The sequence below is a fragment of the Lissotriton vulgaris genome, chromosome 12, assembly GCF_964263255.1.
Source record: "Lissotriton vulgaris chromosome 12, aLisVul1.2, whole genome shotgun sequence".
NCBI classification, from domain to species: Eukaryota; Metazoa; Chordata; class Amphibia; order Caudata; family Salamandridae; genus Lissotriton; species Lissotriton vulgaris.
This window is the reverse complement of record NC_141700.1, coordinates 110,519,936-110,535,413: the sequence shown is the minus strand read 5'-3', so window position 1 is coordinate 110,535,413 and position 15,478 is coordinate 110,519,936. Positions and strand designations below refer to the sequence as shown.

The following is a 15,478-nucleotide window of genomic DNA, read 5'->3' as shown; positions in this document are numbered from 1 at the left end:
ATACTCTGTATTCTATGTCCTGAAGATCAATAGAAGTATATTTCAGGTATTGCAAGGTATTGCAGAACGTATTGCAGTTTGCTACTCCATTTCCTACCCATTTTTTGGTAACCCTGTGGGACGTCCTTAAGTTTCCTACGCTATCTCCCCTGTCCCAAAGTTGACAGTTAAGGGGGCCTCCTTTACTTTATTTATTGCTAAAAATAATGCAACACCAATAGCTCAAACTTAAATAATGCGAGACCTATTGCATTGCAAATGCTTGTTTATATACCATGAACTCTACCCAAAGGTATTGGAGCGCAGTTAAGTTACAGAACGACAGGCGAAATTCATTTGTGGTAGGCACAGGGAGATTAAGTGATGAGCACAGAATTATGGGATGTTGAGACAACGCCGGGACTCGAACCTGGTTCCCCAGCTCCTAAGTCGGCAGCCCTAGCTGTTATGCCACAAGTAAGCCACTATAAAAAGAGCTCAGTGGTGTCTGCGGTGGAGGCCTTCCATGTAACAGGATGGTCTCTCGGAAAGGTCTACACCTTTGAGGAGGAGCAAGTCGGTGCTAACTGGCTGAGTCCATATAAACACTATCCTGGGGTGGGGTAGGGTAGAAGGCACAAGGGTGCCAGGGGGCTCCGAGCAATGAAAATTGGTATTACGAATCAGTGTTGAGAGGCTGGAGTTTGTTCACTGGTGCTTTGGGAAATTGTTGTTGCCTTTAACTGGGCAGAAGCAACAGTGCGCAGTGGTTTGAGGGTAATACAAGGAGGAGGTACAAGGAAGCAGAGGTGGCTCAGTGTGGAGACGAAGCGGCCCTTACCTCCCCGGGTCGACATCCGAGCCTGGGGGCCCCGTCTCCCGCGGCCGGTCATGCAGCGCCCCCATCATACGGGAGATATATATATATATATATATATATATATATATATATATATATAAGAGCCGGCGGTGACAGCCGAACCCGGAGGACCGGAAACACACTTCCCTGTCCCCGGAAGTGCGGCGGCCTCTGACGAACCGGACACGGCCGCCTCTGACTCCGGAACTGTTTGCCAGGAAGCCTGCCCGGAACATAGAAAAACCGTTGGGAAGAAAGGAGAGGGGTTCCAAGCAGCGGACTCGTGGCAGGAGGCAGCGGCACTCGGAGAACCACCGTCAGTAAGCGGAGCGGAGCAGCAAAACCGAAGTGAGGACGAGGAAGAGGACGTCTGGAGCGAAGATTGGTGGCGTCCTCAGGAGGTGGCTGGAGAGCGGCCGCAACTCTGAAGAGAGTTGCGGCGGGGCACGTGAGTACACTCCATCCTTTCTCAGTGTCCCCTCCCCCTGTAAGTAGTTGTACATAAGTAGTTGTACATATTGTCTTTAGAACATCACGAGCACGAAGGCACTGTATATTGACTCCTATCACTTGCACTGTGTAAAGAAGCCTGCGCACAGTCCCCACCATACGCCCCCCCCTGCCCCTTTCCTCTCTTGCTCGACCCCCTCCTTGCCGTCCCTTCCTCGCGGTCAGTTTCCACCCCCTCACTCCCTGGTGTCGGTGGAAGTGCTCAGACGTCCTTAGACCCGGACTAAAGCCCTTTACTCTTCTCTCCTTTGCATGCCTCCGAGGAGTGCCAGTACCCTACGGCAGTGAGGACGACAGCAGCCAGAAGAAGAAACGCCAGACCGTCGTCCCAGCAACCCCACCCTGCACATCCAACCAGATCCATCCTCCTAACCAACCCTCCAACCAGACTTTGTTCAGAACTTCCAAATAAAAACCTTTGAACATAGCACACTATATCCGGCCTCCCCGCCTGTTATTCCGGTCCGCCCACATTCAGTCAGTATTCTGTGGCCTGCACATCAAGAGGTTGGATGCCAGCAGGCCCACCAAGACTTCAGTCCTTCTGAACTCCGTTTATTGAGCACAATTAACCTGGTGATTGGATTCAATAATGGTGACACATGCTAGTTAGTATTTACAGATGGCAAAACTACGTATGAAGAGCCATGTAAAGCAAGTTATTATTATGACACGATAACCACCTGTATGCCACCAATGCGATGAGGCGCCAATGGCTTTGCAAGCCAAAACGGGGAGGGGGGGGGGGGGGGGGGGTCATGATTCGGGGGTGTCTTTTCCCAACTCTTGATGTCGTGAATGAGGGGTTCTCCTGTTCCAGAAACGGGCAGCCCGTGAGGATAAGGCATTTCACCTTGAGCTATAACACAGAAGACGGGTTAACGGGAGGCCAGCAGGTTCTCTGCTGGTTTAAAACTCTGAGGAATCAGATATGCGGCACCCACATGATATGTGTCAGCTACGCTTGGGGAGCCGTCCGCATCTCCCGGCTCCTGGGTACAAAATCAACCAACATTTGCTGCACAAGCGAGGAGAGATGACAGCAGAGCCTGCTGCCCTGACATCAGCTAGCAGTAGCATACAACCAAGCCCCGGGACACTGGATTAATAATAAGGTGTATAAATAGGCCACAAGGCTGCCGCAGCGCAGGGGGATTGGTTGCCGACAGTGACATTCTACTCACGGGGCCACGCACGGAGGACATCATCGTCCAGCAGCCCCGGCGGCAAGATGTATAAATCGGCCACAGGGCTGCTGCAGCGCAGGGAGATTGGTTAGTGACAGTGACTCTGGGCTGTGACTGTCCTGAGCCCAGTGATGGGTCACAGCTGGGGACTTCGACGCTTCTTTGCGGCTAGTACTCTGACAGAGAGCTGCAAACTTTGCTGGATATTGTCTATTTGGCGTAGTTGCCTGTTCCGGGAAAAGGGTGGATTTTAACTCCAAGAGAAGAATCGACCTCTCACCAGGGCCTGTAAAAGTGACGGTCACATCTGGATTTTAAAAACCCACCTAATTTAACATACTTTTGGCAGTTCCAAGCCGCTGAAGTTGACAGAGAGGGGAACGTGTTTTATATATTGAATACCGCAAGAAGTACATGCAGGGAATGAGTGTCCAGAAGCAAGGTGGGCAAAACGCTTTTGATTTGGAACATGCGTTCTAGATTGAATTCCCGAGAATGCGCACATATCCATTTAATTATTTTATGTGACTTCACCATAACGAATCCTGCATCATCAGTGTGTCCATCTTCGACGTGCTTGTGAAACATGTTTGCTTTTCATCTTAGGCGCATACTGTGCACCCCCTGTCCTCTTGGGGTGCCCTTTCTGAGTTCTGCCGCAAATAGCAACCAGAATAAACAAGTGGCGCGCACGTCACGCCTGTGTGGGCACAATCATAGCTCCTCCCACGGCATATTGTAGTCGATTACACGCTTGGTGCGCGTCATAGACACCAATAGGCCATGGGAGGAGCTATGCGCGTGCTTCGGGCCAATTGCGTGCAGTCTTTTACAATAAGACGCACGCAAAAACCAATGGTGGAGCTCAAAAGGATACGCACATGCCTGAGCTTGAGCGATTCCTAGGTCAGCCCACAATCCCCATTTTTTGTTTACTATAGCTCACACGACATGCGTGAGCACTGCTACGCAGTGCACCGCAGGTCGCGAGACCTAAAAAACTAAAATGATAACGTATCATTATTATCATTTTAGTTTTCAGTGTCTCTTGGGCTGGGCTGGCCAGAGCATGGAGAGGAGTGGTTTGCACTCCTTAAGTGCGCAGCACTGCGTGGCCGCCCCTCTTGGGCCGACCAAACGGTCCTGCGCACTTTGCATCTTCCCCACCAGGTTTGCTTTACACAGCCTGGTGAGGAATATGCAAAGGCTCCCTGTCCTCGTCTGAGCGCCGAACCACAGCGCTCAGACCAATCACAACGCTGCACTGCAGCCTCAGGGGAGCCTGGGAAACCAGGTGCTTCCTCCGGCTTCTTGCTGCTGGACCGGAGAAAGGAAGAAGAGGATGGAGGAGAGGCAGTGGCCGGCCGTAACATGTAAGTGTTTTTTGGTACTTTTTTTCCATCCACCCAGCCCCCCTCCCACCTCATCACACGGGTCCAAAAGCAGCCGCTATCACCTGTGTGTTTTACTTTTGAATGCATAAGTGTACACCTGTTAATCTACATACTTAAGCATTTGAGTAATCTGCGTAAGTTTCTCTGGAATATACTTCCTAAAAGAAAGGATAATTGCTATATATATTTTTTTTAATGCAGCAAAGCAATGTAAAACTTTTAGCAGCCCCATTAGGCACATGTTGCTTCAAGAAATCTAGTCAAAGAGAAAGGTCAAACATAACTGTAGTGCAAGAGAGTAGATCGATGTGCCACGTGCACTGTTAACCAGCATAGGGAGAGAATTCTTGAACTGGACAAGGTGGCTGTAGGCCAATCACTCAGAGTGATGAGCCCTTCAAAAGGACTAGGAGTTTGTGGTATAAGATAGTTCAGCATGCAGACAGATTTCACAAGACCTAGAGGTAGGAGTTCATAACTACGGGTATGCAGGAATCAAAAAGGCATAAGAGACCAGTGGGCCATTACCCAGTTCACAAAGATGTCCATACAGAGTAGGGGACAGAAGACCACATCAGCCTGAACGCATAGAGACGACACACAGGGTTAGAAGGTGTGTCGCCCACCTTGTATGCACGAATAATGAACAATACTTGGAGGCAGAGCACAATACAACCCAGTCAGTATGCAGGCATATGGAACAGGACCTGAAGGAAGGAGTATGATCACTCACTGAAATGCAGATCGCTCTAAGGAGACGAGGACACATAAGCAAGATACCCTATCACTATGAATGTGGAGATAGCCAGCAGCGCTAGAAGCAAAGGTCCCCATCACCCATACGCACACAGATCCAGCTGGGCTACGCAGTAGCAGGTACCCGCATCCGGAGAGATCTAACTGCAATACAGGGATAGAAGCCCAAATATGTCCTTGAGACTCGTCAGAGTATAATTCCCATAGACGAGCAAGTTTTAGGACCAGGAAGCATGAAAAACTCTCAGCCAGTATTCAGAGACCTAACAGGACAAAGAGGGATCAATATCCATTGGGGAAAGATGTCATTAGTACATAGAGATCTCGATTAGAAATATTCTATATTAAAATTTTTAGGAAGTGTACTGAAACTCTAAACCTGTGTCCTTGCACCACAGCAAAGTCTTCAGAAGAGAACAGAAGGCCAAATTATTGGTGACTCGATGAGCGTTCCAGGACTTATTTGTAAGGTGATAGAAGGAACGTCGACCAAAGCATTTTGTACATATTTATCAAAACAATATCCTTCCTGGCTTGGAGTGACCCATAAATTATGCCTTTGGGCAGGCCCTGAGCCGAACCACCCCTTAGCAGCCCTTCTCCACTGTGCCTAGCCTGCATCAAAAATCTCCACGCACCCAACGCACATTCTCTTACCCTTTTGTTTATTATTTTTTCACATGTTTTTCTGGGACCTCGTACTCGCAGTGCAAGTTTCAATCACACGATACTGTAGTAAGGCGCAAACTTGCATCATACCTTGGTACCACAAGGCAGAAGCATGCACAGTACCCCACGAGAGGGTCGTGCTGGATCTTGCAGAAATACAGCAGTACTATGGTTTAAAATGTTATATTTTATTTAATGACAGTGGAGATTCATTCTGGTCCTCTCCACTAGTGCCTGGAGGTCAGAATGTCCTTACACTTGACCCTCATAACTTTTTTTTTGCTTTTCGGGACCTGTATACTGAGTTCCCCGAGTTCTGTAATGACCACCGCAACATTTTCCCATGGTGTTGCTGCTAACCAATCAGAATGTACGGAATCCCTGTATGTAACAGGGTACCCCATCAATGATTTAATTTGAGATGGCATGAATGAAGCCACTTGACATGGCATGAGTGATGTAATATGTGAGGTTACAAGAAATGTATGGCTGGAGTGCCAGTAAACTATAACTGGTGAATTTAAGTGCTTTCGTTGTTTTTTACAAATGCGTTTTTATATTATTACAATGCCTAACAATAAACTCATTAGTTTTTCCAGTGAGTTTCGTTTTTTTTTAAATCATATTTACCCAACTTTCACACTGATCATAGTTTTTTACCACGCACGCGGTGAGGCAGCAGTTTCCTGTCATGTACAGACTAGCAGAGGAAGGACACTAATAAATCAATTAATCTGCAATCGGTCTATTCTCCATCAAGGGCACAAGCACATGAAGAAAAACTGAAACTGGTGCATCTAATAAGATGCAAGTAAATGACAGTAACGATGAGACCAATCAACAATAAGTAATGGGTGTGCTCAAAGCCCTTTTTAGGTTCTTTTTAAGAAACAAAAGTTTTCGCAAGTTAGAGCGAATGCGCTGTGACAGGCGAGACCGAAAAAGTAACTGTGTAATTTGGTCCAATATATTATTGCTGTTGAGGGGTTCTGATGACATCATCAACCTTGAAGACAAACACCAAGTGGCTTAAAGTCACCTGAACCCCAAGATGGCAATACAGGAGCAATTTACATGTTGCCACTTATTTATTTTTATATTACATTTTTAAATTCGGTTTTCTTCAATGTGCAGCTAACAATAGGACTGGAATTCAAAGGTTTTACCTTTTATCAGTGCATTTTGATAAAGCAATGGGAAACAGTGCGGATCTGTGGATTTATGCGATGTTGTGACTGCAGCCTTTATTTTATAATTATGCATCGATGAAATTGGATATAGAATTTGCTGCAGTTTTTTGCACAGATGAATGAAAACAGGACAGACGAGGCTTTTAGAGCTGCAGTAGATTGGCAGAGCCAGTTCACAGTGATGTTGAAGGCCTCTATGGAAGAAGGTGCATCTCAAGATATGCATAACATTGATTAAATGTATAATGGCAGATGCAGAGTCCTTTCAATAACGTGCACTTCACCACAACGGGACAATGAAAAGAGAGGATCAGGATAAGGCAAGCCAGAGATTTGCATCTGCTGAAGGAAACCCAAAACCGAAAGAATTACATTTGCATAAACTACAAATTGGTAACACTTCAAAATAAACTAAAATTGGACGTGATAATCAAAGAAGGAAAAGATATCCATTTGAACAGACTGTACTCACCTGCTAAGTAATAAGTGGGCTGTCAAGAAACCTAAATTCTGAGCGGAGATTAAAAGTACAAGGAGAGCACCTACTTCTGCTGGACATCAGGCCGGGATCAAAACAAGGAAGAATCTGCAAAAATGAGCATCGTAGCCTTGCCACAGTTTAACTTGAGCGAATTTGTGCTCGGCCACAACTGCTACACTACAGGCACAAAAGCTTAAAAGAGTACTTTCAGTCACTGATGACAGACAATAAATTGGGTGTCTTCATTGTATAACAGTAGGAAAATGCAAATGACTTTAATAAAGAGGAACAATGTTCAGATTAAAAAGGGTCGAGCTAAGAAAGGACTTGAGGGACCCACAAAAGGAAGAGATTGAAGAATATGAGACAGGAATGAGTGAATCGAGGACAGAGCTAGGCCCTTCAAACAGGTAACAGGGAAGAATGTCATGGGACAAATAGCCAAAATCTGCATATAGGACACTATAATGCAGCTACTTAAGTGAGGAGGATTACTTGAGGTACCATTGGTGGAAGCCCGACATGTATATACCCAAAGGTTTTCATAGGCTGGTATTGTAGTCTGTGGATTTTCCCAGTAGAGGGAGGCTTATGATGGGCCACAATTTCGATAACCAATTTGGTCTCGTGAGGGTTTTAGTTGGGGCATTGTCCTAAAACTAATGCTAGTGAATGAGATTACGTTTCTTGCAGTCAAGATATATGGATGTCATGGCGACAGAAGAAGTTAAATAGTGATGGAAAATTTCAAGAACTGCCATCTTTATCAAGATGGCTGGGAAAAATTAGTGCTTGGGATCAATAGAGAGAGGAATTTCTACGTTGTAACAGGTTTTACCCTACCCAATCCATCCCAGGGCCCTGCTCCATATTAAGTAATGCCATGCCCCTCCCTTTGCACACCAGCTATTCTTATAAAGAAAAAAATCCCTGCCTCTTCCCGTGTAAAGCCCTACTACTTAGAAGGTAAAACCCTGCCCCTTCCTACGCAGAGCCCTACTATTCGTCAAGCAAGCCCTACCACTTCTGGTACAGATCAAAGTATGCTTCCTAAGAAGAGCTCTGTCCATCCTAAACTTATTATAAGCAATTTGATTTGACTTTAGGACTACCGTACAGTGCCCTAGATGTGGGAACATTCCCCCTCTCCTGAAACACTCACAAGATAATTGGTTATGTAATGGTATTCAGGGTTTGTCTTTAAACTCACAGGGCATTGCAGTCTTGAAGCTTCTTCACCGCAGCAGTCTTGGACACACTAATTTTGGAATCCAGGTTCTTTAGAAAGTCAGTGGCAGACAAATCCTGGGACCGAGTGGCTCCATCTGTTGTCTTCCCTGCTGGATCGCAGGCCGCCTTCTTTCCCTCATCCGTCTGTCCTTCTGCGGCTGCTTCTATTCCCTCTGGGTCTCTCAGTACCTCTGCCGCTTCCTCCTCCGGGCTTAACCCATTGGACAGCAGTTTAGGTTCAGTCAATACTGGGATATACAAAATTTTCTTTAAGAATATGGAGTCGTTCGTGTATAAACGGTTGGCTCGTTTAATTTGCTCAATCTACAAAGAGAAACATAAAACAGCCTGTTAAGTCTTCAGTCAATTATTTATTGATTCAGCTACGAGTAAATATAAACAAAAGCCACAGGATCTTCAGCCACAGTATGCCGGATATTAATGTACTTTGGACGTTTACTACTCTCCTTCGGTTTAAAGCAATCATAAAACTACTACTCAGGACCGTCCAAATCTGGGGTTCAGCTTGCCCTGTGGAAACACAAATTTCTAAATCCCAATGCAGATTTTGAAAGTGATTTTGAAATTTGCAGCAAGATTTTAGACATTTCTAAAATGTATTGTAATGGAAGTTCGAAGGAGTCCTAAGCTGGACTGGGAAGTGTTCACAGCATAAGCGAGTCTTTGCAGGAGTGCCACCAGAACGAGTCCCTCAAGTAACAGCACTTACCCCACCCCACCGAGGCTGTGTTCTGTTCGCGAAAGCCCAATGTCCTTGTGTGATCTTCGGGATACAAGCTGCTAAGAGGCCTGCGTGTGCGTGTGCGTGCGTGTGTGTGTCGGGATGCAAAGGAGAGGAGATCACACCAGAAAAGCTGACAACAGATGTTTACTGTGGCGAACAAAGATCTTGAAGTGAAACTGCCAGTGGAGAGCTGAGGAGATGTCCTCATGTTTGGGGCCGCAACTAACATCTTTCAATTCGCTTGATTTAGAGAAATTCAGAAATGTTAAAAATAAAAACTGTGAATGCATTTTTATGTAGTTTTTACTGATTTTGACATGAAATTGTGGAATTTATTTATGGAGAATCGAAAACAATTTCTGCCGATTTCTATAGGCGTTGGGCTGCTTCGAATCCTTTCATGTGTCACAGACATATAGGGTAACAGCCATTTATATACACTTGTCAACTTGCCAATGCTGCCATACATTGGTCCCGGCCCACTTCCTGCAAACACAAATCCACGACATAAGAGAGAAGCAGGAAAAAACCTCAAATCGAACACCAAATCATTTCTAACATCTCAAGAAAAGACCAAAGAACGAAGTATAATGATAACAAAATGTGTTCCAATTACGACCATAGTTGTTTCCAAGGCCAAATAGGCACAGATTTTAAGAATTCAGAGACACTTTTTACAGACGTGTTAAGAATAAAGGCGGGGTAGCCAAGTCACACCAAGACCAGAACTTGTATATCTGAAAAAACAAAACAAATGCACTTAATGGATTAAACACTAAACCTGAAAGGACACAGTAACCTTGTTGCCAAGAGCACAATGTGTTTTCGTACAATTTTGTTTTCTGCACGGAAGCTAATGTACGGTTTCAAGACAGGAGCCCTTAAGGGAGGAGAGCTCTAAAAATAAAGGTATGATCTTCGACTCCAAAGTGTTAAAGATAAACTGCGCAAGGAGGTGGCAATGTAACTATGCAACTCAAGTTGTGAAGAAATGTTAATTCACGCACAGCCAGAGAAAACTAACCGAGCAGTATATATTTTCTTAAATTCTAAGAAATACAACTGAGAGATTTATACGGTACAAGCAATATGTTTGAAGCAGAGAGAACCAGGGTAAAATAAATGGTATTCAATAGACATGCGGCATGTTTGGTCTATCTTTGAGGTGAGATTAATAAAGGAGTTTAAGTTGAATACAGAAGAACATAATAATGGATTAGCGGTCATTGGTTTATTGAAACCTGGGCTCTGAGGTAGGCGGTACCCAGCACCGCATAGGTTCAGCTACCTGAGAAGCTGTCCAGAATCCCAGAGTGAGCCGGTAGGGCACAGTCCCTCAAGGATACTTCACAGGTATGGTGGGCTGTGGCTGCTGGCCTGGTGGTACTCTTGGTGCATTTAAGTCCCTGCTGACCAGGACCACCGCCAAATTATAGAAGTGCTTTACATTCTTTTGAGAGTCCTGGGCAACCGCAGGGGTAGGCGCTGCAGCTTCAGCCAATCACTAGAAACGCTTTGGTCAGGAAAGGGCAGATAGAAGAATCATCACCAACACAACATAATTCTTGAATACCTAAAGCCACACTTTACATGCAAAAATGCCTGAATAGTGTAGAAAACGGTAGACAGTCAAAATATCGAGTTGTAAATATCGACTTACCATAATATCGAGTCTGTAATATCGAAGGAGCATAATATCGAAGGCAAGAATATCGTAGGACAGAATATCGACCCAAGGTAAGTAATATCGAAATACTTAATATCGATGTAAGTAATATCGAAGTTAGTAATATCGATAGCATATATATCGATGTTAATAATTTCGATGACACTAATATCGATATTTGTATTATTTTATAGTTTTTTATTATGTATGTGTTATATGTTTAATTTAAGTATTTAAAATAATTACTATTATATGTGTATACATTTTCTATAATAATATAGAAATTTATAAGTAAATTTGATGTTTTAGTACTGGAGCGGGTTGTGGGTTTATAGGGGAATAGGGTGGGAAGTAATTTAATTATGGTAAATTGATTAATAATTAGTAGGATTAATTAATTAATTATAATTATTTGCTAATTAATATTGATTAATTGGGAAATAATTGATTAATTGATATATATTTTCTGTAGCAGGATGTGGGTTTATAGGGGAATAGGGTGGGGAGTAATTTAATAATAATTAATTAATTAATATATGTTTTTAAATATTTATAAGTAATTAATTGGCAAATAATTAATATTAATTAGTTAATTAATTAATATAATTTGGTACATATTTTAAATTAGTAATTAATTGGTAATTAAATAATATTAGTTAGTTAATTACATTATTAGAGTAATTTATTTATATATAATTTTTAGTTACTGTTAATTAATTAATTGGGGAAAAATGATAATAATTATTAAATTATATTAATTACAGCTTATGTGCTAATATATTTACTTTATTGTTATTGTTAATTAATTATTAATTGCTAATTAAATAATATTATTTAACTTTGGGTTAAGGAGTATTTTTAGGGTTCAGGGTCATTTTTGGGTTTTTGGGTAAAGGGGTATTTTGAGTGTTTAGGGGCAGTTTTCAGTTTTTGGGTAAAGGGGTGTTTTTAGGGTTCAGGGTCAGTTTTCAGTTTTTGGGTAAAGGGGTATTTTTAGGGTTCAGGGTCAGTTTTCAGTTCATGGGTAAAGGGGTATTTTTAGTGTTCAGGGTCAGTTTTCAGTTCATGGGTAAAGGGGTATTTTTAGGGTTCAGGGTCAGTTTTCAGTTTTTGGGTAAAGGGGTATTTTTAGGGTTCAGGGTCAGTTTTCAGTTCATGGGTAAAGGGGTATTTTTAGTGTTCAGGGTCAGTTTTCAGTTCATGGGTAAAGGGGTATTTTTAGGGTTCAGGGTCAGTTTTCTGTTTTTGGGTAAAGGGGTATTTTTAGGGTTCAGGGTCAGTTTTCAGTTCATGGGTAAAGGGGTATTTTTAGTGTTCAGGGTCAGTTTTCAGTTCATGGATAAAGGGGTATTTTTAGGGTTCAGGGTCAGTTTTCAGTTCATGGGTAAAGGGGTATTTTTAGGGTTCAGGGTCAGTTTTCAGTTTTTGGGTAAAGGGGTATTTTTAGGGTTCAGGGTCAGTTTTCAGTTCATGGGTAAAGGGGTATTTTTAGGGTTCAGGGTCAGTTTTCAGTTCATGGGTAAAGGGGTATTTTTAGGGTTCAGGGTCAGTTTTCAGTTTTTGGGTAAAGGGGTATTTTTAGGGTTCAGGGTCAGTTTTCAGTTCATGGGTAAAGGGGTATTTTTAGTGTTCAGGGTCAGTTTTCAGTTCATGGGTAAAGGGGTATTTTTAGGGTTCAGGGTCAGTTTTCAGTTTTTGGGTAAAGGGGTATTTTTAGGGTTCAGGGTCAGTTTTCAGTTCATGGGTAAATGGGTATTTTTAGTGTTCAGGGTCAGTTTTCAGTTCATGGATAAAGGGGTATTTTTAGGGTTCAGGGTCAGTTTTCAGTTCATGGGTAAAGGGGTATTTTTAGGGTTCAGGGTCAGTTTTCAGTTTTTGGGTAAAGGGGTATTTTTAGGGTTCAGGGTCAGTTTTCAGTTCATGGGTAAAGGGGTATTTTTAGTGTTCAGGGTCAGTTTTCAGTTCATGGGTAAAGGGGTATTTTTAGGGTTCAGGGTCAGTTTTCTGTTTTTGGGTAAAGGGGTATTTTTAGGGTTCAGGGTCAGTTTTCAGTTCATGGGTAAATGGGTATTTTTAGTGTTCAGGGTCAGTTTTCAGTTCATGGATAAAGGGGTATTTTTAGGGTTCAGGGTCAGTTTTCAGTTCATGGGTAAAGGGGTATTTTTAGGGTTCAGGGTCAGTTTTCAGTTTTTGGGTAAAGGGGTATTTTTAGGGTTCAGGGTCAGTTTTCAGTTCATGGGTAAAGGGGTATTTTTAGGGTTCAGGGTCAGTTTTCAGTTCATGGGTAAAGGGGTATTTTTAGGGTTCAGGGTCAGTTTTCGGGTAAAGGGGTATTTTTAGTAAATTAATTATTAATACTTATTGTTTAGTACATATATATTATATCTTTACTGTATATATTTTTATTTATTAATTTTAAACATGATTAGATACTTTTAAATATGTTTATTTTATTTATTAGTGTTATATACTTACTTTTACATTTATATATATTAAAAAAAAAATCAATATTTTTAACATCGATATTTTTTACAACGATATTATTTTTTCGATATTTTTGTACTTACCATGTTGTAGATAGGATGTCGATATTTTTGCCCTCGATATTGTTGACTCGATATTCTTGTAGGTCGATATTTTTGTAGTCGATATTCTGTCATAGATCCGTAGAAAACAGATACATTCATCACTGCACCAAAGCCCTTAATGGGACAGTGGGGTACAGGCCTAAACAGACTCCGCAGTTTACCCAAAGTAAACTGAGTATGCACAGAAAAGTGCCACAGACCATCAACAACATTTACGTCTTCTTTAGAGACTAGTTAAAGTGGCTTTTACACTACTTTTGATGTCCTTCTTATTTATTTATTCAGAGTTTTATATAGCGCGAACAAGATCTTTGCAGATATCAGAGCGCTTCACAGAAGCAGGGGGTTAGGGAACAAGAGGGTGACTAAACATAATATTGGGTACATTATAATATTCAATAGCATGATCGGATAATAGTCATATGCTGTTGGAATAACAATAAACACTCAAACAGACGATAATATAAGAACGGTGCAGAGCCTTTGGTCCAGCTACAATAGAGATCAGGAGAGCTAGGCTATAAGGTTGGCTTATACCACTTTCTAAGAGATTACAGGGAGAGAAGGGGTAGGGAACATCCAGTTCAGCAAACTAGCATGAACATTAAACTAATAGGTAGTGAGAGAGTAGTATAATAGGCTCGTACTCCTCGTAAGGATATGATATCATTAGACATTAGACAATGAGGTAGCCAGTGGTACCAAGTCAGTGCAAAGTCTCTGGTCCAACAACGATAAGGTTCAGGAGAACTTGGCCATAAGGAAGGCTTTCACCTCTTTCTTGAAGAAGGCAGTGGAGGTGATAAGCCTGGTTTCAGGAGGGAGTGCGTTCCAAATCCTGGGTGCCATTCCTGAGAAGGAGCGTTTGTACGTTTTTTCCTTCCGGAATCTGCGAGGTTTCAGGAGTAGATTTTTTTGTACTTCTATTGGATCTCGACCCTCCTGATATAGTCAACTTTTGAGTGAGGTAGTTGGGTGCCTTGTGGTGTACGGCCGAGTGTGTCATAACAGCAATTTTCAACTGTATTCTGGCTTCAAAGGGCAAACAATTCAGGGATATCAAATCGGGGGTTATATGAGAGTGTTTTCTTGAGCCAGTGATGAGTCTCGCGGCAGCGTTCAAGGAGGCTCTTAGGGGTGCAGTTGTTGCTAGAGGGAGTCCGCTGAGGGCCACAATTCCATAGTCAATGCGTGGGATGACTAGGGCTTGCACAGCAGTTTGGAAGTCTTTGACAGGGAGGAAGGGTTTAAGTTTCCTTAATGTATTGATTTGGAGGTTAGCTCCTTTCGTTGCTTTGCTAATGTGCTGTTGCATGCTGAGCTTTGCGTCGAGTGTGATGCCTAAGGATTTCGCAGAGTCCACGATGGTCGGTCGGACATTGAGTGCTGTTAGGTGATTGAGCCAGATTTGGGTGGTGGTAGATTTCGCAGGGGGTGATATCAGGAGGAACTCAGTTTTCAGAGCATTCAGTTTAAGGTGATTATCGGCCAGCCACGATTGGGTGTTTCTCAATGTGTGGTTCAGGAGTTTGATATCCTCCGGGGATTGTACCTTTAGGTAAAGTTTAGTGTCATCGGCATACATATGGAAGTGTACATTGGATGCTTGGAGCAAGGTGGCCAGTGGTTCCATTATGAGGTTGAACAGTGTGGGTGAAAGGGAGGATCCTTGTGGTACGCCTAAGTCTACTGGCACAGATGAGGATAGCACATTGTTAATCTTGAACTTCTGAGACCGGTTATGAAGGAAGGAGGTGAACCATTTGAGAACATTCCCGGATAAACCCATTCTGGTGTTTAGCAGCTCCAGTAGGTTCTCATGTTTGACCGTGTCAAAAGCTGATGAGAGGTCAAGAAGGATGAGGAGGCATGAGTCATTGCGATCAAGAATTTGGAGGGCGTCATCAATTATGTGCGTCATGGCCGTTTCCGTACTGTGTTTCGCTCTGAAGCCTGATTGATGAGGGTTGAGGAGGTCAAACTGGTCAATGTGTTTTGTTAGTTGGAGTTGTACACATTTTTCCAGCAGTTTGGCCAAGGTGGGGATATTGGTGATAGGGCGGTAATTGTTTAGGTCCGACGGGTCAGCTGTAGGTTTCTTGAGTATGGGCGTGACTTGCCCCACCTTGAGGGAGTCAGGGATGAAACCTTGTTGAAGGGAACTGTTAATGATTTTGGTCCAGAGTCATTTACTGACCAAAATTCAGCCATCACTTACTGCCTC

The 15,478-nt window shown here is 43.0% G+C and overlaps 1 protein-coding gene across 1 annotated transcript in view; it reads right to left on the bottom strand.

Annotated features, from left to right (window-relative positions):
• LYSMD1 (LysM domain containing 1) overlaps positions 1 to 15,478 on the bottom strand; it is a 33,779-nt gene that overhangs the window by 13,201 nt on the left and 5,100 nt on the right. Inside the window, exon 2 of the mRNA XM_086947429.1 lies at positions 8,236 to 8,579. Coding sequence (XP_086803555.1) covers positions 8,236 to 8,579 — 344 coding nt within the window. The remainder of the gene's footprint in view (positions 1 to 8,235; positions 8,580 to 15,478) is intronic.